We start from the raw sequence: 24,248 nt of genomic DNA, 5'->3' as shown, positions 1-24,248 counted from the left end.
AAATGTCTGTATACTTCCCAGTAACCAATACTATATGTTAACATTGGGTAAAGTTCATAACTTTCAGCCCTCCCCCCGGGGTCTCCGGGGGATTAAGTCATCCTAAAAGACATAGTTATCATATTTTTAACCATGCTGAACAAAATGGCTATCTCAAAATTTTGATCGGGTGACATTGGGGAAGAAATAAGCGTGGGAGGGGGCTAAGTTGCCCTCCATTTTTTTGGTCACTTAAAAAAGGCACTAGAACTTTTAATTTCTGTTCCAATGAGCCCTCCCACGATATTCTAGGACCAATGGGTCGATACAATCACCCCTGGGAAAAAAAATAAAACAAAACAAAAATAAACAGGCATCCGTGATCTTTCTTCTGGCAAAAAATTCAAAATTCCACATTTTTGTAGATAGGTGCTTGAAACCTCTACAGTAGGGTTCTCTGATACGCTCAATATGATGGTGTGATTTTCATTAAGCTTCTATTGCTTTTAGGGAGTCTTTCCCCCTTTTTTCAAAAATCAGCCAAATTTTCTCTGATGGATAACTTTTGATGGGTAGAACTAAACTCGAAGAAACATATATTTGAAACCAACATTAAAATTTAAATCTTTTGATGTATCTATTGGTATCATAAATTCGTTATCTAGAGATTTAGCTAACGTTGGTCCGGGTCACACCTTACTCACAGTTCGGTATCACGAACGCTTTGATATATGTTTTGGGTTTTTCAACTATGCTGAACAGAATTGCTGTCTCAAAATTTTGATCAGATGAAATTGGGAGAAAAGGGGCGTGGGAGGGGGCCAAGTTGCCCTCCAGCATTTTTCGTCACTGGAAAGGGCACTATAACTTTTAATTTCCGTTCGAATGAGCTCTCTCTTGATGTTCTAGGGCCAATGGGTCGGTACGAGTACCCCTGAAAAAAAAAACACATCCGTGATCTTTCTTCTGGCAAAAAATACAAGGTTGCAGATTTTTGCAGATATGAGCTTGAAATCTATGTAATAGGGCTTTCTGATACGCTGAATCTGACGGTGGGATTTTCATTAAAATTCTTTCACTTGTAGGGGATTTTTTCCCCCTCTTTCAAAAATCAGGTAAATTTTCTCAGGCTCGTAGCCTTTAATGAGTAATACTAAACTTAATAAAATTTATATATTTAGCATCAGCATTATAAGCCCATTCTTTTGATACATTTATTAACATCAAAATTCCGTTTTTAAAAGTTTCGATTAATATTGAGCAGTATCGCTTGTTTTTTTTTATTACGTATATGTTATTACGTATATGAGGGGGTTTTCCCCTTATTCAATACCACGATCTTTACGCTAAAGTTAAAATTCTTTTTAAATCACAAACCCCTGAATCACAAAGGCCGTTTAATTAGAATAGATAGCTCTTTTGAAAGGACTAAAAGAACTGTAGCGTAAAGAGCGAGGTATTGACTTTGGGGTGAACTCACTCATATACGTAATAATTTTTGTTCGTCTTAAGTTCTTATGTTGCTTCTTACTTTCAGTTGAAAAAGCTTGTTTTTTTTTATTTAATTTCTGATCGTTTTTAAATAATGCTGGGAAATCCGGTGCCCCCTTCATAGAAATTTCCCTTACCCCAAGGAAACATCCTCCATGGAGAGACTCTCCCGAGTGGCTCCCTCCGCCCGCCCCCCACCCCACCAGAAAAAAATCCGTCCGGGAAATGTCTGTATGCGTCGCAATAACCAATACAATATGTAAACACTTGGCAAAGTTCATAAATTGCAGCCCTTCCCCTGGGAACTGTGGGGGATTAAGTCATCCTAAAAGACATATTTATTAGATTTTCGACTATGCTGAACAAAATGGCTATATCAGAATTTTAATTCGGTGACTTCAGGAAAAAAATTAGCGTAGGAGGGGGCCAAGTTGCCCTCCAATTTTTTTGGTCACTTCGAAAGGGCACTAGAACTTTTAATTTCCGTTCAAATAAACCCTCCTACGATATTCTAAGACTACTTAATCGATACGAGCACCCCTGGGAAAATAAAAAAACAAAACAAAAAACAAACAAACAAACAAATAAACACGCATCCGTGATCTTTCTTCTGGCAAAAAATACAAAATTCCACGTTTTTGTAGATAGGAGCTTGAAACTTCTACGATAGGGTTCTCTAATACGCTGAATCCGATGGTGTGATTTTCATTAAAGTTCTATGACTTTTAAGGGGTGTTTCCCCCTTTTTTCAAAAATAAGTAAAATTTTCTAAAGTGCATAACTTTTAATAGGTAAGACTAAACTTGATGAAACTTATATATTTGAAATCAGCATAAAAATCTGATTTATTTGACATATCTATTGGCATCAAAATTCTGCTTTTTGGAGTTTTGGTTACTATTGAGCCAGGTCGCTCCTTACTTACAGTTCGTTACCACGAACTGTTTGAAAGAAAATACAAGTAAAAGTGTATTGTCAGTTTAATATACATATGCTGATAGTTATTCCTGAAAATCTTAATAGTATTTGGTTTACAGTCTCTGATCTCATGATCTATGAATTTTTACTTCTGTCGATTTTTACCTAAACAAACAAACATGACTACAACCCCTGGAGCAAAGTGGAATGGTATTCAAAAGTGTTGCTTTAACATCTGAATTGAAAGGAAAACTTTTCAACGCAAGTAAATTGAAAGATTTTGCCGTTAACTAGATGTTTATGGTGATTTAGAAGATAGGTAAAGAAACCCTCTCCTTGCCCCCTTAAACGAATTCCCCAGGAAAATCCCCTTTATATAAGAATAATTTATGTTCGTATTGAGTTATAACGTCGCTCCTTGCTTTCATTTGAAAAAAAATTCTTTTTTAAATTTAATTTCTTATCTTTTTCATATAATACCGATAAATATGGCTCTTCCCCCTTGATACAATTTTCTCCTCTTGCAGTAAAATCAACCGTAGAAGGTTTATCCCCTCAGAAAACACCCCCACCCCGGCTCATTGATCTATCAAAACTTTCGGCTTATAATAAAAGTACTTGAAGTCTCAATTTCTGAACTAATGGGCACCCTCTGAAGCTTTTGAAACCATGAGGTGAAGGTGTGAAAGAGGAAAGGACAGCCCTTTCTATACGGAAGAAATTCTGCTCATTTTGGGGTTTAGTGTTACTCTTTACTTTCATAGCAACAGCGTACACCAGAAATATTCCCAGAAATAATAAGGGAATAGATATCAATTTGACATTTTTATTTTTTTTGTTTCTATTGTACTCCCTCCCCCCCAAAAAAATAATTATCCTGGTTACGGCCCTTGAGATTATACTTCAACCTTCATCCTTCTCTCGTCTCTCCCTTAGAACTAATTCTGTATTTATCTGATGGCTCAATGAGACCTAGGATTTGTCGGCATTAAATTGCAACTTTTGGGGTATCTCCCTCCCTCCCAAACTACACAACAATCAGACCATTGTGGAAGGTGAAGTGCCTTTTTAAGGTTTGCAATTTGTCCATTTCTTACAGATAGTATATGCTATTGGGAAACACAGACCCAATTTTTGGGGAAGTTTTCTGGAGGGGGATGGAGTTGTCTGGGGGAATTTACAGTGGATAGTAAAATTTCTGGAATAATTTTTCTTCAGTGAAGATGTATTTTCTGAGGATATTTTCCTCAGAAAATAATGAATGAAAAGTGAATTCGAGTGAAAGGTACTGAAGTTTTTTCGGTACTTGTTTAAATTCTGGGTACACAAGAAAGAAAGACCACATCGAAATCTCAAAGCCACTATTGAAAAACAGGTTTGTGAGGTGTTGCTCACTCCGTGACAAAGGTTTAAACTTTAGTTTTTAAGGGCTTAGGGAACTAAATCACAGTTTTTTGGAGTTTGATAGCTAGGTTAGGCTAGAATAGGTTACATATTTAATATATGCTATGCTTTACCCCCACCCTCTCCCTTAATGTGTAAATATATAGCCCATTTTTGTTTCTAAACTATTATATTTGCTTCCCATTTTGTTTTATTTCATTAGATAAGATAAGATAAGATAAGATAAGTTTTATTCTCCATTAAATACACATACAATATTAGATGTTATAAATCCCTCAAAGGCTCATTGGCCTGTACAAAGAGGGAAGACATATGAATTACATACTCAAGGATAAAAAACATACTCAATATGAATTACATACTCAAGGATAAAAAACAAAAGAAAATTTAAAATGATCACTTACTCACATATGAAGGAGAAGAAAAGAAAATATAAATAAAATAGAAACTATAGAAAAAATTACAATAAATAAACTAAATTAATTAATTATATTAAATAGACTCAAAAAAAAAAAAAAAAAAAAAAAAAAAATATTAATATAAGCGAATTCCTTTCGTCGAAAAACACTGTAATTATTAGACTGTAATAAAATGGTGCGAAACCAATAAAATTTAACCTATCTTCATGAATGCTACTCCTTAGTGAACTATACAAGTTTCACCAATAAAAAATGATAATCATACCTGAGGCCTGGGAGTCATAGCGCAGAGAAAACCACCATAAAACAAACTAACCATTCAGGGGACATCAACTCCACAAAAAAAAAAAAAAAAAAAAAAAAAAAAAAAAAAAAAAAAAAATTATTCAGTTTGATTCTTAACTAAAATGGTCCTTAAGAATCCTCTTGAAAGTGCCAAAAGAGTGACATTTCTGTACTGAAGAAGGCAGGGAGTTCCAAACCTGATGACAAGCGATGAGGGGATTGAAATCTGACCGCACAGTGGGAGTAGGAGGAATGCAGATATTATGTGACGAACGAAGGTTATATGGAGCTGAATCAGAAATAAACTGAGGAGGATTTTGAAGAGATTTTGGAAGATTGCCATGAAGCTGATGAAAAACAAAAGAAGCACAAGAAAGAATGTAGATAGACTGTAGATTTAGAAGCGTTCTTGGTGAATAACGGTTGTTGTCCATAACCATACGCCTTTTTTTATCATACATGACATAAAGCGACCGCAGTGTAGAAGGAAAAGTAGACATCCATACTATGGGGCAATAAGAGACATATGACTGGACAAGGCAGAAAAAAGAAGCTTCAGAATAGATCCAGGAAAGGTGTGTTTGAGTTTTCGAATGACACCCAAACTCCGTGAGACCTTAACCCTAATCATGGCTATATGGTGTCTAAACGAAAGGTTCTCATCAAGCAGGATACCAAGAAATCGGACCAACCGATTCTTTGGTATACACAAGAAGCCTTGTGACACCTGAAGCTGTGTCAGTTGAGGGAAAGCTACACCAATTCAAGAAAAAATAAGAAAATGTGACTTAGTAACATTCAAGGCCAAGTAATTCCCCTCAAACCATGAAACTACTCTCTCAAATATTGCCACCAGATTAGACATGACATCAAATTCCGTCCTCCCTAGAGTCCCAAAAGTGCTGTCGTCAGCAAAAGCAACGAGGCAATCTTCATTAGAAGTAGCCTTGGGACACGAAGGACCATCCGGATGACACAGACTGCAGCATACCAGAGGACTGGTGTTCTTGACTGCTGAAATCAGATCATTGACATAAATCAGAAATAAAATGGGGCCAAGAACAGATCCCTGGGGGACACCATATTCTACTTCAGAAGGGCTTCGGAAAAGCGGATCAATTGAAATAAGTCTACCAGAAAGATATGATTCAAACCAAGAAGAAACATTTGATCTTATACCAATATGCGATAATTTCCAAAGAAGAATCTGATGAGTCAAAGAATCAAAAGCTTTACGAACATCCAAAAATATAGCTGCCGAGATACGACCAAAATCTATTGCCGAATGAATGAAATTCAAGAGAGATGCGCAAGCATGCTCTGTAGAGTGATTCGCTCGGAATCCAAACTGGAAATCATGGAACAAATTTTTGACATCCAGAAAACTAAGAAGCCTAGATAGCATAGCCTTCTCAAAAATTTTGCTGAAAACAGATAGAAGAGAAATTGGCCTATAATTAGCAGGATCACTCCGGGACCCACCTTTATACAGCACTATAACCTTAGCTAGCTTGAGTGATTCAGAGAAAATTCCATTCACGAAAGACAGATTGACAAGCTTAGTCAATGGTGACAGAATAGCGGGATGAACAGCACGGATAAACCTTGTAGGAATCCTGTCTGGTCCTGAAGACGATGAACCTTTAAGTGCATTTACGATCTGAGCTACCTCAAACTCAGAAACAGGGTTCAAAACCATTGACTTTAAACATGGGGGTCCAAGACAGGCTCTGAAATCGCAACGCGGAGTTGTAGAGCTCACAGATGAAGCAGTCGCTTTTACTATATTAGCAAAATAAGACGTAAGCTCTAGCTGAACATTTTCTTATCCTTGGACAGTTTTACCGTCAACTATCAGCGTTGTTGGAACTGAAGGCGGAGGGGGAGTAGGTTTAAGTACAGAACTAATAATTTTCCATGTCTTCCCAACATCCTTTCCACACTCAGAAAATTTCCTGTGATAATACTGAGACTTGGCCTTCCGACACAGAGAATTAAATATATTCCTATAGACCTTGAACCGCTGATGATGAGAAGCAGATGACGATGCCTTATATGGTTTCCACAGATAATTTTTCCTTTTCCAGCTTTTATGGAGACCTGGAGTCATCCACGGATTCAGCAGTACTATCCTTTTCGAGGTGTGAGGCTTTGGATTCTGGTGGCAAACTTGTAGGATACCTTCTTTTACTGAATCATAGAAGAAATCAAAAGAGCGGTTAAAATCCGATTCAGAATCCAAACTATCCCATGACTGATCAGTCAAACGAGATTTAAGTAGACTGATCTCACTGACACCAAAACGGAAAAATGGGAGATTAGATGGCGAAACTTTACGCTGCGATCGATTAGCAGTCCTATACCCTGAAATAGCAGGGAAATGATCAGAAATATCACTAATAATCATCGAATTATCTAAGACATCTAGTGACGAAAAAATATTATCAATAAGTGATGCATGCATCTCAGTAACTCGGGTTGGTATACAAACTGAAGGTAGAGCTCCCGCAGAAAGCATCATTGACAAAAAATCTGCAGAATTAACGACACTCCACTTCTCGCGTGTGTACCTAGATTCTAAAGAAGTACCGTTGTTTCTTATAAAAAAGAAAGCACGAACTTGACAGCTGACAGTTAAAATTCGGGATTTGCAGGTTGCACAAAATATTTTCAAAACTAGCTGGTTATATTTTTCCTTTCTTTGTAGAATTCCAAATATAGAGCTTTACTGAAAACACAAAACCTACCCCCCCCCCCCCTAATAACAAAATACTCTTTTTGAAACAAACAGTTAAATGTGTAGTCTGCAGAAACATGCGTAGTCTGTATTCTTAGGACTGTTTATATATATATATATATATATATATATATATATATATATATATATATATATATATATATATATATATATATATATATATATATATATATATATATATATATATATATATATATATATATATATATATATATATATATATATATATATATATATATATATATATATATATATATATATATATATATATATATATATATATATATATATATATATATATTTTTTTTTTTTTTTTTTTGTGTGTGTGTGTGTATATATATATATATATATGTGTGTATATATATATATATATATATATATATATATATATATATATATATATATATATATATATGTATATATATATATATATATATATATATATATATATATATATATATATATATATATATATATATATATATATATATATATATATATATATATATATATATATATATATATATATATATATATATATATATATATATATATATATATATATATATATATATATATATATATATATATATATATATATATATATATATATATATATATATATATATATATATATATATATATATATATATATATATATATATATATATATATATATATATATATATATATATATATCCCTAAAAAACGGTAGAAGAGCTGCAAGCTAAAGCCTTTGACAATTGTTATAGGTTTTTAAACCCCCCGAAAATACCCCCTTCCTGCGGAAAATAAAACCCCTAAAAATATTCCTCCGCAGAAAAATCACCCCCAGAAAATCCCTCTGCGGATAATATCCACCCAGAAAATTCCTCCCATGGAAAATACATCTCGGCTGAAAGAAATGTATTCCCAAATATTATCTACCCACTGAAAATTCCCAAGAAAATCCCCCCATCCCTGCAGAAAACTTTCTTCGAAAAATATCCGTGCGTTTTCCAATAACAAATCCTATCGGTAAGCAGTGGACAAATTACAAACTTAAAAAGGCCCTTAAACTTCTACAATAGAATCCTGTGAGTATTCTGCAGTTAGGGAGGAAGGGGGATATCTCAAATGGTGTATTTTAATGCCAAAACATCATAGTTCTCATTGAACCATCAAATAAATACAGAATTAGTTCTAAGTGAGAAACAAGGGTTGCGGAAGTAAAAAACTATGTACAATCACCAGGGCCATAACCAGAATTTTTATTTTGGGGGGATATGTTTTGTTTGAGGAGGGGACAAAAAAACTTTAAAAAACGTATCTGGATTGATTTTTGGTCTGCTTTCTGGGAATATTTCTGGTCCACGCTGTTATCATGAAATTAGAGCATCACTAAATCCCAAAATGAGCAGGATCTATTACATATGGAAGGGGGACTGCCCTTCGTCATCTGCGAATCCACCTTGTGATCCACCACTGATACTCTGGAGGATGCTGATTAGATCAGAAATTGAGAGCTTTAGTCCAGAGGCGGATCGAGAGCAAAATCTTGGTGGGAAGGGTGGGGCAATGTGACAAAAGCACCAATGAGCAAAATTTTTGGGGGGGGGGGGGGGGAATGTGACAAAGGTGCCAATAACTGACCAAAAACTCCATAACTCGTAATTAGCAGTCCCATATATACGATGGATATGTCTTTGTATCCTTGCCAAAAGCCAAAACAAGAGACATTCAAGTTTTGTGACAGAAACCAGTTTTTTGACATAGTGCCTAAACCTGCCGCATTTCCATAGAGTCGTTTTTGGTTTAGAATTGGCATGTCATTACCTTCGTATTAGTTTAAGAAACAAAACAAGTCTTGTGACGTCCGCTCTTAAACATGTCCCTTTTCGACAAGAATTCATTTTTGTTTCGAAGCGGCCAGGCTGCAGGAAACCTGTTTCAAAGACGCCACAAAGCGGCTGATTCTGTTTTCGACCGACCCTGATGATTTAAGCATCCTAGATGAAAGTGTGAGCAAAATGAATGAGGTTCTAGAAGTTTTGCGAGTTCAGGGTGCTAGAATATAATTGAAAATTAATGTTAAAAAGACTAAGTCACTAAGGCTAGGAATAAGTGAAGATGAAAAGGTGACGTTGGATAATGAAAAGATTGATCAGGTGGACAGCTTCACTTACCTTGGTAGTATTATTAGTAAAGATGGTGGCTCAGGGTGTTTTCTCACAGTTAAAAAAAGTTTGGAAGAATAGGAAGATTAGTCTGCAAACCAAGATTAGAATATTAGAAGCTACAGTGCTGACAGTAGTCAAATATGGCTCTGAAGCATGGGCGCTCAGAAAAGAGGATGAAGATTTGCTAGATGTTTTCCAGAGAAATTGCTTAAGGATTGTTCTGGGTATCCGGCTGACTGACCATATTTCAAATAATAGGCTATACGAAAAATGTGGTTCAATACCGCTCTCTAGGGCTATAATAAAAGACAGGTTGAGCTGGCTAGGGCACGTTGTGCGGATGAAGGATGACAGATTGCCGAAGATTGTTCTTTTCGGCCAGCTGTCTAGGGCTAAACGGAAAGCAGGTCGTCCTCGTCTGGGGTGGGAGGACGTCATAAAGAAAGATTTAAAGGAAATGGGAATTTCGTCTGTGGGTGTAAAAAGAGAGGCTTTAATTAGATTGGGATGGAGGAGGAGCGTGCTTAGCTGTGTTGGCCTCAGGCAGCTTGGTGCTGCGGTGAGTTGTTAGTAGTAGTAGTGGTAGTCTATACAAAATAAATGGTTCATTTAAACAGTTATTTTGCAGCTTGATTCAACGGATTGAGGCTGAATAAAATTAAGAGGTTTGGTGTATAATTGCTCAATAGCTATTTTGGAAGTTGGCTAGCATATCTTTCAAAGGGTGGGGAGGGCTGCCTGATACCGCAAAAAGTTCATTTTTATGTCCAAGTTTTTTAACTTTCAGAAAGTCTTCAAATAAAGAAGAGCCTTCAGAATATGTTATTTTAAATGGCACAATAGTCAAAACCAATAAGATATTCAAGAAACTTCAGTCTTCTTTTGGAATACAAACCATGTTGATTAACGGGACCTATTTACGTCAAGAATTACATTTTTTTTTCTAAGAAAAGTATATAAGCTGCAACAAGTACAATAATTTGTTGGACTTTAAACATGAATCAAAATCGCAATAAAAAATCGGATCTTTTTTTGACCAGCTTAAATTCCAGCAAAACAATGTTGCTGGAAATCCAACTTATTTTTACGCTGTTTTCAAATTAAAAGCAGTCCTTCGGCACTAAACTGGTACCCATTGGTGCAAATATCTGTGCAGCAGCATTCTACCTCCGGTGCCCTACAAAAATCAATGCAGATGGCTTGGTATCACCTCCATGTATAAAGGGCACAGATATATTTGTTTTGTGCTAATAAGCATGTTCCGGGGTTATCAAATAATAAGGGGTGCATAGTCAACCATCATCATCATTGTAACTTAAAAATTTTCCTGCGTGTTAGGAAAACCGAAATTAACAATATAGACAAGGGTAAATATGGGACAATTTATGGTTGGATACCTGTCCCCGTCACCCTGCAAGAAATAAATACGGTTGCTTGGCGAAGCCCTACGAAGAATATTTGCACATGTATCCTAAATACTTTTTTACGCACATACCTCAATGCCTTCTCAACAACTGAATTCATTTCTAGGTACTGGAATCAATGACCTGCATTCTTTATGAAAAATGACTTTATATTTCGCGGGTGCCAAGGCTAGAACATGTTTCCCCTAATCTAAATCCCAAAAAGCTACCGACTCAATAACGAAGGACCTGTTTCAGTATGCGCTATAAAAACTAGAAAATACTACATTTCCTCACCCTTTATCCTAAAAATCTAATAAGGGAATATTTATCTAGCTCTAAAAAAAAATTGCCTGCACGAAATCTAGAGTATTTGCAGCTTCACACTGTTCTCAACATGACCCTACCATCCAGAATTCTCTGATACAAAGCCAAATTGTATTTTTAATGAAAAAATGAATAGTCTTTACTTCAGCCTAGGCTTAATGCCCCTTGAACAACTTTAAACTACTATTTAAGCCACCATAATTAAATCAGGAGTGTGGAAACTTTTTTGGCTGCGGTCAAATACAGTCAGGATGCTAAAATTAATTAGATGATTGGGTTAGTGATATTTTCGTTTTAAAACATTCTTTTAGTGAATGTACTTCCATCATATCCTGTACTAATTACATCACTAGATAACAAATCATTTTTGGCCCGTTCGTCAATATTTTTGGTATTATCTTTAAACTGAACTGTTTCATCTGACAATGCCATTTCTTTGATTCTTGTAATTATTAAAGTTTTATTTTTGAAATTATTAAAGCTGTTTGGTACAATTTATGAGTGTTAATGAAATTCGCCAAGAGTTTATTTTGTTTTCTAAAACTTATTTTGCTCTTACCAATATATTCAGATATATCTTCGTTTGCCATTTCACTTACATCCTTGCGTTTTGAAGATGAGTAGTTAGTATTGTCAGCCCTAGAAGTAATTACATCTATACACAACAATTTACCACCACTTTCAATATATCTACACTTGTCTGCCCGCACATCTTGAAATACCTCATTATTGCTTTTCGTTTAGTGATTTTTTTTTTAATAATTATATTTATTTCTGTTCGGTAACCTTCTAACAACAATGCTAGTCATGTAACATTGGTTGCCACTACGGTCATTTCCTAAAGCGAAAATATTGCATGTAAAGGAACAAATATATATCATGGGCTGATCATTACTCTGAATAGGAAAATGTAGACGCAAACGCATATCCCGTATTTAAAAGTATCTAGATTACTGTCATACATAAAAATATTCTGACAAATATTTTGATGTGAGACACATCATGTAAATGCATTATATATGTCTGTAATATCAATTTGGTCATATAGGAGAAAAAGCGCTACATTCAATGTAGCACGTGATAGCCTAAACTACAGGAAATAGTGCTAAAATAGCACTTTCGCGCTAAAGGTGGCAACCCTGCATGTAACTGTGTCACTATCCTTGTGCTACGGAACATAATCTACAACTAAGAGAACAACACACGTCGCGCAACGAATTTGGCACAATTTGTTAGGAGAAAGTCACTGTGTTCCGGCTAATATCGTTACCGCTAGTTTGTTATCGAGCTCAATACTTTTTTCTCAGTATTTATTCTCGTCCTTTCTGTTATGTCCAAATACTCATTTCATGTTTATGTTTCGTAATGCTCTAATATATATACTACACTTTTCCCGAGCTAAAGTTAGTCACTTAAAATTAGTAAACAGGTGGCTCGGTGATCATTGAGTTGTGTGTGGTTGTCGACCACTGGCCTAGGTTTTAATGTCTTTCTAAATTAATTTTTCAGGCTAACACAGAGCACAAGTCGTATGATTCTAGGGGAATAAACCATAAAGAGGGTGGTTGGCCGAAAGAGGTCAATCCATCAGACGCAGAACTAGTTGGACGTTTCAGAAAAAGAATTGAAAAAGATGATAATTATATCGCGTCTGTTTTAAAACTAGCCAAAGTAAGTACTTTTTTTTCAATTGAGAGTACCACCAATAAAAAAGAAGAAGAAACCAAAATCAAGTCGGAGTACCGATATGCATTATTTCTTGAAATTAAATGTCAATAGCCCATGTGGGCTGAATTTGCAATTCAGATTTAAACCTAAAAAGAAATACAGTAAAAAAACAAATATTGAAATATTAGTTTCCAAATTTGGGGAAAATAACTAGGCAAATGGGAAGTCGCCATGTGGTTACGGAGGCTCTATTAGTGAAACCTAGGATTTTTTTTTTCCTTTTCTCAAGAGTGACCAGATTGGCTATGCAGAAAAGGGATGTTCTAGGCATAGCCAAACACTATAGATCGGGAACTAACCCACCCAGAGAAAGGTCTCTGATCATCGAGCACAAAAATCTAGAGCTCTATAGCACAATTACTTTGCTTAAGATTTAAGCTGTATCTAATATACCTGAATAGAGTTTGGATGAGCGCCATCTGTTAGACAGCGCCTTTGGAATGTCAGGATAATGAACAAGACAGGTGTAATCAAGGATTGGATCTAAAATTATTAAAAATAGTAGTAGCAGTAATTCCTTCAAACATTATTTACATATAAAATGCAATAAGAGGAGCATGAAGATAGAGATAGAAAAACGAAAAAGAGATATATTACCAGGGCACACATACGTATAAAGAAAAGAAAAACAAAACGAACATTGTGATTCCGAAGATATCACACCAATGAAAGACAATTCAGTGAAAAATATACAGCTAATTCGGATCGTACTCCAGATCTAGCTGCTAAGACATCCAGTTTGTCGGAAATTTCATAAAAACCAGAAATTCCAACTACATATTCAATTGTATAATTGAAATTGCTTCTATTTAGAAACGGCAAATGCCTCCAAATATAAATCGAGGAGAAAACATGAGAGATGAAAAATATCAATAACGAAAGCCAGGGTTTTCTTTTCAAATTGACCCTTCACTATAGAAGGAAGTTCAAAGTACTTTCTCATGTTCTCGTTTAATGACGTGATAGTGAGTAATCGAGTTGATGTATTGATGTAGCGTATGGGAGCCAATGGTACTTAAGTGTCGTAGATGCATAGATTGTGGAAGAGCCAACCAAAACCCGAAGTCTGGAATCTGGAGGCGAAGGACTACCAAAAACATGAAACTCAGTTTTGAAGAAGCAACTGATAAACCAATATCAATAAAACCAGCACATGAGGATATCAGAAATAAATCCGGTTTCCCTCCGTGCAAAGAAATGTTTTGCTTTTGCCCAATATTTCCCTAGTCGCAAAGGTTTCAAATCCCTACTAATATTGGTTTTACGCCATCCACGCCTTCCTAAGCCTCAATTCGATACATTTCTTCTTTCTTATGTTATCAGAATCTTGAATTTGGAAACTGATATTTGTTCAGGCATCCTAGGGTATCTTCCTGTAAGTTTTAGCGTCGTTGTTTTTCTGATCTATATGTTTGGCACAGATCCACAATCTTAGTTTTTCGAACATCATTTCCTTATACTGGTGTTAGTCACTCACACGCTTTATTCAGCCCTAATTACAAGTTAATTTTTATATCTGAGTTATGATGTAAGAAAGTAAAGGGTATGTCCACCCCTTATAATTGGAAATAAGTGGCGTAAGTTCGGCTTAAGTTTAAGTTTTGTTACACCTCAGGGGTAAAAAAAAAAATATGTTCAAGTTATGGTAGATCAGAAATACATCATGAACTAAATATATTCCATTCTTTTGCTTAACATTTAAACAGTCTTAGAAGAAAAAAAATTATCAACCCATGGCCAGATGATTGCTATACCTATAGCGTAATAATTGGTACTTGTATCGTATACCCCCTACCGAATTTTCTTCTAATTTATTTCTCTGACGCTCAATCCTAATGAAATTTACCAGATTAAGATAAAAATATAATACTTTGGAAACAAATTTATGCTATATATTTGCACATTAGGGGTGTGGGGTTAAAGTATAGCGGGTCTGCATATCTAATTTGTTAGGTAAAATTGTTATGCATATTATGTAGTAATAATTATTTTCTAACTTCATGCTGTCCAAATACTTTATCGCCATCCCCCCCACCCCTAATTTTCAAATATATAGCCCGAATTATTTATATTCCATATATTCTGTCACTTCTCTTTTTAAAAAAAATAACTTTTTTTAAAAAAGCTCTTAAAGGCTCAATGAAGGCATTTTGGGTCTTATCGCAGTAAAATTTTATCTCATGCCTTATTTATGTCTACCTCTTTTCGTTAATTTTGTGAATCTAAAACAAAAAATTTATTAAGGTTTCTGGTGAAAACTTTCATTCCATGGACAACGCAACTTTGAATCAAACATATTTACCGATATAATGTGATAATCACTTTAATATCCAAATAATTCAGTCAAATATTTCCTGTACATGTAAATGCGTGCATGTAATACATAGTATACAATACATATTAGCCTACACATAAATGAGCCACTAGCACCAGTGACTGAATAAAACATATTGCAGTGGGCAAAATTCCTTTCACTATTTATAGATTCTAAACTAAACTAAACTACTATTATACTCTTCTTGCTCCAGTGGAAAACTTGGCACTCGAATATTCACTATAAAAAATGCAGCTTGTCTCTTGGGAAGAAATTCGGGACACAAAAACCAGCCTTAAAATTAATGAAAAGTTGGAACACAAAGGTAAAAAAATATTACTGTGTAAGGTATTCAAACCTTGTTCAAGGCCTCTTGAAATATGATTTGGAGGGGGGACTCGTAAAAGGTATCAAAAATAGCTTTAGGATTTGTAAAGACACTCCGTGGAAACAGTGAGCTTCTTAGTGAGAGACCTGAAATAAAAGAACTTGTCCAAAACTGAATTTAACAGGCTTTGCCTTGTGTAACTTTTCTCTTTTTTAATTTTTTATCCTTGATTCTATGAAATATTCAATTTTAAATACCTCCTTTGTTGCAGAGTACAGAATTTATGATTCGTCAGAACTTAATTATCGATATCCACGAAGATTATTTTATTGAAGAAGACAACTACACTTTAGCAGAGTTAGAGCTGATACGCCCAATGTCAGAAGATAATATATTTGTCTCCCAAAGTAAGAAAGCGGAAAGAAGAAACAATTGAACAGTGATAAAGCCGATGATAGTTTTAAAAATTTCTATGAAAGGTCTGAATGAGGTGAATCAACAAGATCATCTAACAGTCTTGATATGATAGAAGGAAAAGATGATAATGTAAAAGCACTAGAGTGATTAAATTAGTAGATTTGTGTTTCGAGTCCCAATTGTCTACTTAAAAAGGAATAAAGCTTTTTGTTGAAAATTCTACGTTTCTCGTTTTTAATACAAATAACTTATGAATCTTTAAGACTTATCAAGGAGGATTTAATGCGGTTGCTAGGCGTCAGCCTTTCATATGACAATTTACAAACCGCATATAGTTAATTTTCAACAGAAATAAAACAGAAAACAAGGAAACACTTTTTTCATCAAAATCTGAAAGGTTTGGACTATGAATTTATTTAGGGAAAAGATAATTACCTACAAATGATAATATTCCACCTCCCTTTTCACCTAGGGGTTGGTCTTGAGGACGAAGTTTTATGAATTAGGAGTGGTTATTAATTTTAGATAGAACAGGGGTTTCTGGGCTTGTACCTCTATTACCGTAATTGAATCAATCTTGTGCAATTGACAGTGGGCTTCTAGTTTGATCAATTTGTCGAAATTCAGGTTTTCGGTGTTCGTAAATAGGAACTTTGGGAGAGTAAAAAGGTTACTAAACCGAGCAGTTTTTTTTGTGTGTTAATTGTGGGAGCCAGAAGGGAATGAGAGGAACGCGGATTGGGGGGGGGGGGCCGAGCCATCTTTTTCGGGGTGAAGACTGGGGTTCGTTTGGGAATCAGGATTTAAAAGTGGGATTGGACCAAGAGTGAGAAAAAAGGTGGACAGTGGATGATTTACGAGGATATTATTAACTTGGCAGGGAACTACAGTGGAATGGAGATAATCTGTTAAGCCGTTGTTACCTGGTGATACTAGAGAAGGTGGTGAGGGAACTAAGTAGCGGTGGTGTTTTGGGTAACGAAGTAAAACAGATTTTCAGGGGTGTGTGAGTCTGGTAGGAATGTGAGTAAGAGGGGGTTGCGGGACGGTCTGAGTGGAGTAAAATGATCTTCGAGGACGGGTTGACTAGACATGAGCGAAATCCGGGGGTGAAGAGACCCTTCGAGGGCTCTATTCCTGGGGCATGTTGCTCAATATTTGGTAGGGAAGGGGACGTGACTAGGGATAGGGCAGAACAGGACCAGGACACATCCAATCAAAATTTGAGATGGCCATTTTATTCAACGTAGTTGAAAGTTCTGAAAATTAGGTCTTTGAGGATGACAACCCCCACCCCACAGCCCTCAGGGAAAGGGTTATAAGTTATGCCCTGGGGGCATATAAGATTTTTATAGAAAGTGCTGTCTTAAAAACTCCAAAAAAGGCTCATTCGATAGGAAATTCAAAGGGCTAGTGCCCTTTTTCATAGTTAAAAGTGATGGGAGGGAACTGACCTCCTTCTTATACCCACCTTTTCCTAAACACATCCAATCAAAATTTTTAGATAGCAATTTTTTTGAAAGTAATTGAAACTTTTGAAGATTAGGTCTTTATTGATGCCCCCCCCCAGAGCCCTCAGGGCGAGAGTTGAAAGTTATGCCCTGGGAGCATATAAGGTTTTCATAGAAAGCGTCGTCTTAGAAGCTTCAAATAGGGCTCATTCGATTGGAAATTGAAATGGCCTAGTGCCCTTTTTAATAGTCGGGAGTGATTGCAGGGCAACTAACCACCCTTTCACGCCCACCATTTATCCAAACACATTCAATCAAAATTTTGATATAGTCATTTCGTTCAATGTAGTTCGAAGTTCTGAAAATTTGGTCTTTCAGGATGACAATCCCCCCCCCCCCCCAGAGCCTTCAGGGCAAGGGTTATAAATTATGCCATGGGGCATATAAGATTTATATAGAAAGCATTGTCATAGAAAATTTAAAAAAAGGCTCATTCGATTTTAAATTCAAGGGCTAGTGTCCTTTTTAATAGTCGAAATGGATTGGAGAGCAACTAACCCCCCTCTCACGCCCACTTTTTTCCAAAATACATGTAATCAAAATTTTGACTTAGCCATTTTCTTCAACGTAGTTTAAAATTCTGAATATTAGGTCTTTGAGGATGAAACCCCCCCCCCACAGCCCTCAGGGCAAGGGTTATAAGTTATGCCCTGGGGGGATATAAGGTTTTCATAGAAAGCGTTGTCGTAGAAACTTCAAAAAGGGCTCATTAGATTGGAAATTGAAATGGCTAGTGCCCTTTTTAATTGTCGAAAGTGATTGTTGGGCAACTAACCTCCCTCTCAAGCCCACGACTTATCCAAACTCATCCAATAAAAATTTTGAGATAGCCAGTTTGTTCAACGTAGTTGAAAATTCGGAAAATTAGGTCTTCGAGGATGACAATCCCCTCACAGCCCTCAGGGCACGGGTTAAAAGTTGTGCCCTAGAGGCATATAAGATTTTTATAGAAAGCGTTGGTGTAGGAACTTCAAAAACGACTTATTTGATTGGCAATTTAAATGGCTAGTTCCCTTTTTAATAGTCGAAAGTGATTGGAGGGCAACTAACCCCTTTTCATGCCCACCATTTCCCCAAACACATCCAATCAAAATTTTGAGATAGCCATTTTTTTCAACATAGTTGAAAGTTCTGAAAATTAGGTATTAGAGGATGACGACCCCTTCAAATCCCTCAGGGCAAGGGTTGTAAGTTATGCGTTGGGAGAAGATGAGGTGTTTATAGAAGAAGTTGTCATAGAAAATTCAAAAAGGGCTTATTAGATTGGAAATTGAAAGGGCTAGATCCCTTTTTAATAGTCGAAACTGATTGAAGAGCACCTAACCCCCCTCTCACACCCACCATTTCCCCAAACACATCCAATCAAAATTTTGAGATGTTCCTTTTCTTCAACGCAGTTGAAAGTTCTGGAAATTAGGACTTTGAGGATGATAACCCTCCCCCCCACAGCCTTCAGGGCAAGGGTTAAAGTTATGTCCTGGGGGCATGTAAGGTTTTTATAGAAAGTTTTGTCGTTGAGACTTCAAAAAGGGCTCATTTGATTGGAAATTGAAAGATCTAGTGCCCTTTTTAATAGCCAAAAGTGATTGGACGGTAAATAACCCCCCTCTCACGCGCAGCATCTCTTCAAACACATCCAATCAAAATTTTCAGATAGCCATTTTGTTCAACGTAGTTGAAAGTTCTGGAAATTAGGTCTTTGAGGATGACACTCCCCCCAGAGCCCTCAGGGCTAAGGATGTAAGTTTTGCCCTTGGGGCATATACAGTTTTATTGAAAACTTTGTGGTAGAAACTTTAAAAAGGGCTCATTCGACTGGAAATTTAAAGGGCTAGTGTCCTTTTAAATAGTTCAAAGTGATTGGAGGGTAACTATTCCCCCTCTCACGCTCACCTTTTTCGCAAACACATCAAATCAAAATTTTGAGATATTTATTTTGTTCAACGTAGTTGAAAGTTCAGGACATTAGGTCTTTGAGGATGACATCCCCCCAACCCTCAGGGCAAGGGTTAAAGTTATGCCCTGGTGGCATATATGGTTTTAATAGAAAGTTTTGTCGTAGAGACTTCAAAAAGTGCTCTTTTGGTTGGAAATTGAAAGATCTATTACCCTTTTTAATAGTTTAAAGTGAATGGAAGGCAAATAACCCCCCTCTCACGCCCACCATTTCCCGAATCACATTCAATCAAAGTTTTGACATAGCCATTTTGGTCAAGGTTTTCAAGGTTTTTATAGATAACGTTATCGTAGAAACTTCAAAAGGGGCTCATTCAATTGAAAATGGAGAGGGCTAGTGCCCTTTTTAATTGTCAAAAGTGATCGGAGGGTAACAAACCCCCTCTCACGCTCAGCATTTCCCCAAACACATCAAATCAAAATTTTCAGATAGCCATTTTGTTCAACGTAGTTGAAAGTTCTGGAAATTATGTCTTTGAGGATGACACTCCCCCCCAGAGCCCTCAGAGCTAAGGTTGTAAGTTATGCCCTGGGGGTATATGATATTTTATTGAAAGCTTTGTGGTAGAAACTTGAAAAAGGACTCATTCGATTGAAAATTCAAAGTGCTAGTGCTCTTTTAAATAGTCGAAAGTGATTGGAGGTCAACTAATCCCCCTTTCACGCCCACCATTTCTCCAAACACATCCAATCAAAATTTTGAGATCGCAGCCATTTTTTTAACGTAGTTGAGTTTTGGAAATTAGGTCTTTGAAGATTACAACCCCCCCCCCCCCCACAGCCCTCAGGGTAAGGGTTGTAAGTTGTGCCCTGGAGGCATATGAGGTGTTTTATAGAGAGATTTGTTTTAGAAGGGCTCATTCGGTTGAAAATTGAAAGAGCTAGTGCCCTTTTTAATAGTCGAAAATTATTGAAGGACATCTAACCCCCCTCTCACACCCATCATTTCCTCAAACACATTCAATCAAAATTCGACATTGCCATTTTATTTAACGCAGTTTCAATCTCTGGAAATTAGGTCTTTGAGGGTCCCTTCCCCCCACAACTTTCAGGGCAAAGGTTGTAAGTTTTGCCTTAGGGGTATATAAGGTTTTTATTATTGGAAATTGAGAGGGCTAGTGCCCTTATTAATAGTCAAAAGCAAACGGAGGGCGAATTCCCCCCCATACCCATCATTTCCCCCTAACACTTCCGATCAACATTTTGATACAGTAATTTGGTTGAATGTAGTTGAAGGGTCCGGAAATTATGTTTTTTTAGTATGACAACCCCCACAGTTCTCAGGGCAGTAGTGTGCTAGTACGCAGCGCGAGGGGGATTTCAGGGGTGATAAACTCCATATACACCATATACAGTGCAGTTTCAAAGGTACATGTCTTACCACAGACAGGCATCTAGTACTACAGAGGGGACATGCCTTACCAGGCAGGTTTCTAGGTTCAATAGCCATAACTAAAGAGCTTGGCATAACGTATTCAAAGGTTTATTGGTCTTTCGGGAAAAAATACTGGTTTCAGCCGGAGGTCATATAATCGTGTTTTTTCTGTATAAATTAAGGTGCAATAAATGTTTCTGGACCAGTTTGAAAAAACAACTTGAATAGATAGCCTTTTCACGAGAAAGATGTTGTTCGAAGAGGATTTACTCCTCTCTCTCTCTCCCAGTCAATTTGTTGATCGTAGCTCAGTTTCATTTTGGTGGTGAGAGTGTCAACACATGAAAAAATGTTCCATACATGTCCACTATGCATGCATAATACTGGGCAGCTGGTCATCATGGGGGAATTGTACAATGATTGATGAGTATGATGAAAAGTGTAGATTATGCAACCCATATAAATTGCATAGAGGATATGCCGTACAAATTAAAGGTTGTAATTCCTGTCTTGAAGAGGTGTGTGACTCTCATCCTAGAGGACACCTATTTTCTAATTGTCACTGTGATAAATGTAATCAGTGGGAGAATACATATCCTGGTATGATTGGAAAGAATCCTAAACGTGATTTTAGTTTATTGCTAAGGAATTGGTATCGTCGGGGCTTTAGATTGTTTTGGGAGGAGGAGCCAGGGCTACGATACAACTGTTGGAATAACAAAAGAATTTGGTTTCTACGCCATCGGTGTGAAGTCGATGGCTACTATGATTATAAGCCTACTGATTTTTATTTGGCTGTTACAGAATGTGATTCATCACTTGAGGACACTGTATGTGACATTGCTTCAAATAAGCAAATTGAAACACACGAATTTTACAATATGAATAAAAATAGTGCCATTGACTATACAAAGAGATATGATAAGAGTGAAGTTACATTATACTGTAGATAATGTGACCCTGACGTTGCAGCACATAGGATCAGTATACAGTAAATTCAAATGATCTATCCGCGTTAGTTGTTCTCGGCAAATACCTATACCTAGTAGAATAAGAAATCTAAAGAGTAGAAAAATCCTTTTTTATCATGTATATACATTATTTTTTATTAATAAACAATTTTACATACATTTTTAGAACATTTTATTCGTAGGTCACTAAAACCAATATTAAACACGCTTAAAAGTATATTTTCCACTAAAAAGTCGTTCAGTTGAGGAAAGTCAACGTAAATGTTGAGAAACTGCTTGTACGTATAGCCACGACATCTGAATATGAAAAAGAGTAGTGCATGAAAACTACATGTCTTAGTCATTAAATCCTGAACTCTCCTCTAATTTTGAATAATAGTTTTCCCACTGCTTACAATAAAGTTGTTGATGTGTGGAGTGTAGAATTCATATGATAAGCCAAGAGGATCAAAAAATTCGATATTCTTTGCTGTTTGATAGAAGAATAGCCAATGACCTGTCTTCAAACTCGATGGACTGCTATTAACAATGATTAGGGTATTGTTAACACTTGGAATTTTTTCAATGAAGTCCGATGGTATGCAATAGGAGTTATATTGGGACATGTATAAATCCATACTAAATACGCTGATTATTTGGTTTGTGTTCATTGTGCAAGGTCTAGTAGAACACTGCCATCGGGTGTGATTTCCCAATAGGTTTCAAATTGACTCAGTGATATTAATGTGATACTCTCAGTCAAAGCATCGGCAAATGTGCACTCTAAACGTACATTCCCCGTTCGTACTATGCTCATATCCTGTGTGCCAAACGAGTCCAAGACAATTACACCATGGTTTTTTGAGAACAGTGAATTTGTTATTCCATTTTCAAATAGTTGGGAATCATGATCTAGGGATTGCATGGTCAACTCATACAGAGCTCTGTAGGATTTTTTATCAAATGATAGAGTGTACAGTGGAATTTTATTCACTTTGCACACAATGCTAGATAGACCAAAAAATTTAAAATAATGGGGGGATGCAGTCCAGGATCCAACGGCACTGCCACTCTTCACAAAGGCCAAAGGGAGTTTTGATGGGATTTCTCCATTGATAAATGATGAATCGGTATAACTGCAGGAGCAAGTGGCAATGTGAAGTTGATTAGTGATCGTATGGGGGACAAGAAGTGTGATGTTATTACCACTGGACCTCACTTTTTCCACAGACATTACACTAGACCTCATAACCATGTGTTGTCAAACTTAAATCATTGCTTAGGTGATGATAATATTTTCTTCGGGTTGTGTAATCAGTGTTTTCCTCCAGAGAAAGCACGATGGTGTTAGTTGCAGCCTTAAATCGGTCTTGACAATAGAGTGCATCCATTGGGATATATTGAATATTTCATGATTTAATTTTCCAACAAGATGATACTCCTGGGTCACTGCAGCTGGTAACTTACCATCAGTATCAACACCTGATCGATATTCATAGCCCAGTGCCTGTCCTTTCAACTCCTTATATGTCTTTAGAGTCGTCATCATAAATTGTATGTAGCCTGCATATTTGGATAAATTATTGCTAGTGCTCACCAATGTTCCATAATTGAACACATTAATTTGTTTGAACAAGTTTTGTAGGACAGACCATCGGCAGCACTGGGAGTTGTATTTTCTGTCTTTTTCTTCACCGCAACATTTAAATCATCAAATTTTGATGATTAATCAATGAAATAGTCTTCGTTAGAAAATATCTGAAAGTGTATATTTTCCGAGAGGGGTTGTTGAGGATGGAACTGTTCATAGTAGCCATACTTGACACTGACATCAACATTTTCAGCATTGAATTGATTCAATGAGGAGCTGATTGATGGATGCGATTCTTTGTGGGGGAGATCAACGATTTCATCGTGGTAGTCAGGTGGAAACGACCGGAATTGCCTATCCCAATTCTTGCTTGGCCAAACCACAGAGGGTGCCATCAGGGAGTGGAGACCTGCATGGTTAAATATATTTCCACGAAACGTCCAAATGCAAGTCAATATAAAGAGTCCAACCAATATTACGGCATCCCCGGCAAGCGATGCGTTGAAGGTTTCATCAGCGCCTTCTCCGAAAAATTGGCAAGCTGAGGTACTACTTCGGAAACATAGACACCCCTCAGTGTAGGGTGCTGGAAGGTCTGCTCGATGAAGTGCCTAACGACCCAGTTGCTTATCGCTATGGAATTGTTACATTACAACATAGACATAATGTGCGTTTCAGAAACTTCAATCAACGGCATTGTGGAAGGCTCAGAGATTAAAACTCCTGACGACGACGCTTCTTTCTCCTTTTTCAACTCCGGGCCTCTTGATAGATCTGCGTATGGTGGATTGGGCATCATTTTAAACCCCCTATCAGCAAAGTCACTTCTCGAGTGGGAACCTGTCTCACATAGAGTAGCAAGAGCGCGATTCAAAGGCCAACTACTCAACATATCAGTTATTGTAGTTTATACTCCAACCAGAGACGTACTGGAG

General features: G+C 36.6%; 1 protein-coding gene across 1 annotated transcript; it reads left to right on the top strand.

The window, feature by feature from the left end:
* The first annotated feature begins 10,978 nt into the window (after positions 1-10,978).
* On the top strand, positions 10,979-15,949 carry LOC148944397 (dynein intermediate chain 3, ciliary-like). Its single transcript, XM_089099916.1, has 3 exons — positions 10,979-11,005; positions 12,653-12,814; positions 15,785-15,949. The coding sequence occupies exons 1-3, from the start codon at positions 10,979-10,981 to the stop codon at positions 15,947-15,949; spliced, it is 354 nt and encodes a 117-aa protein (XP_088956042.1).
* The last annotated feature ends 8,299 nt before the right edge of the window (positions 15,950-24,248 follow it).

Source organism: Artemia sp. Qi Xiang Cuo, chromosome 14 (genome assembly GCF_049724085.1).
Source record: "Artemia sp. Qi Xiang Cuo chromosome 14, ASM4972408v1, whole genome shotgun sequence".
Taxonomy (NCBI): domain Eukaryota; kingdom Metazoa; phylum Arthropoda; class Branchiopoda; order Anostraca; family Artemiidae; genus Artemia; species Artemia sp. Qi Xiang Cuo.
The sequence above is the reverse complement of the archived record's forward strand: the minus strand, read 5'-3'. Positions and strand labels throughout refer to the sequence as shown.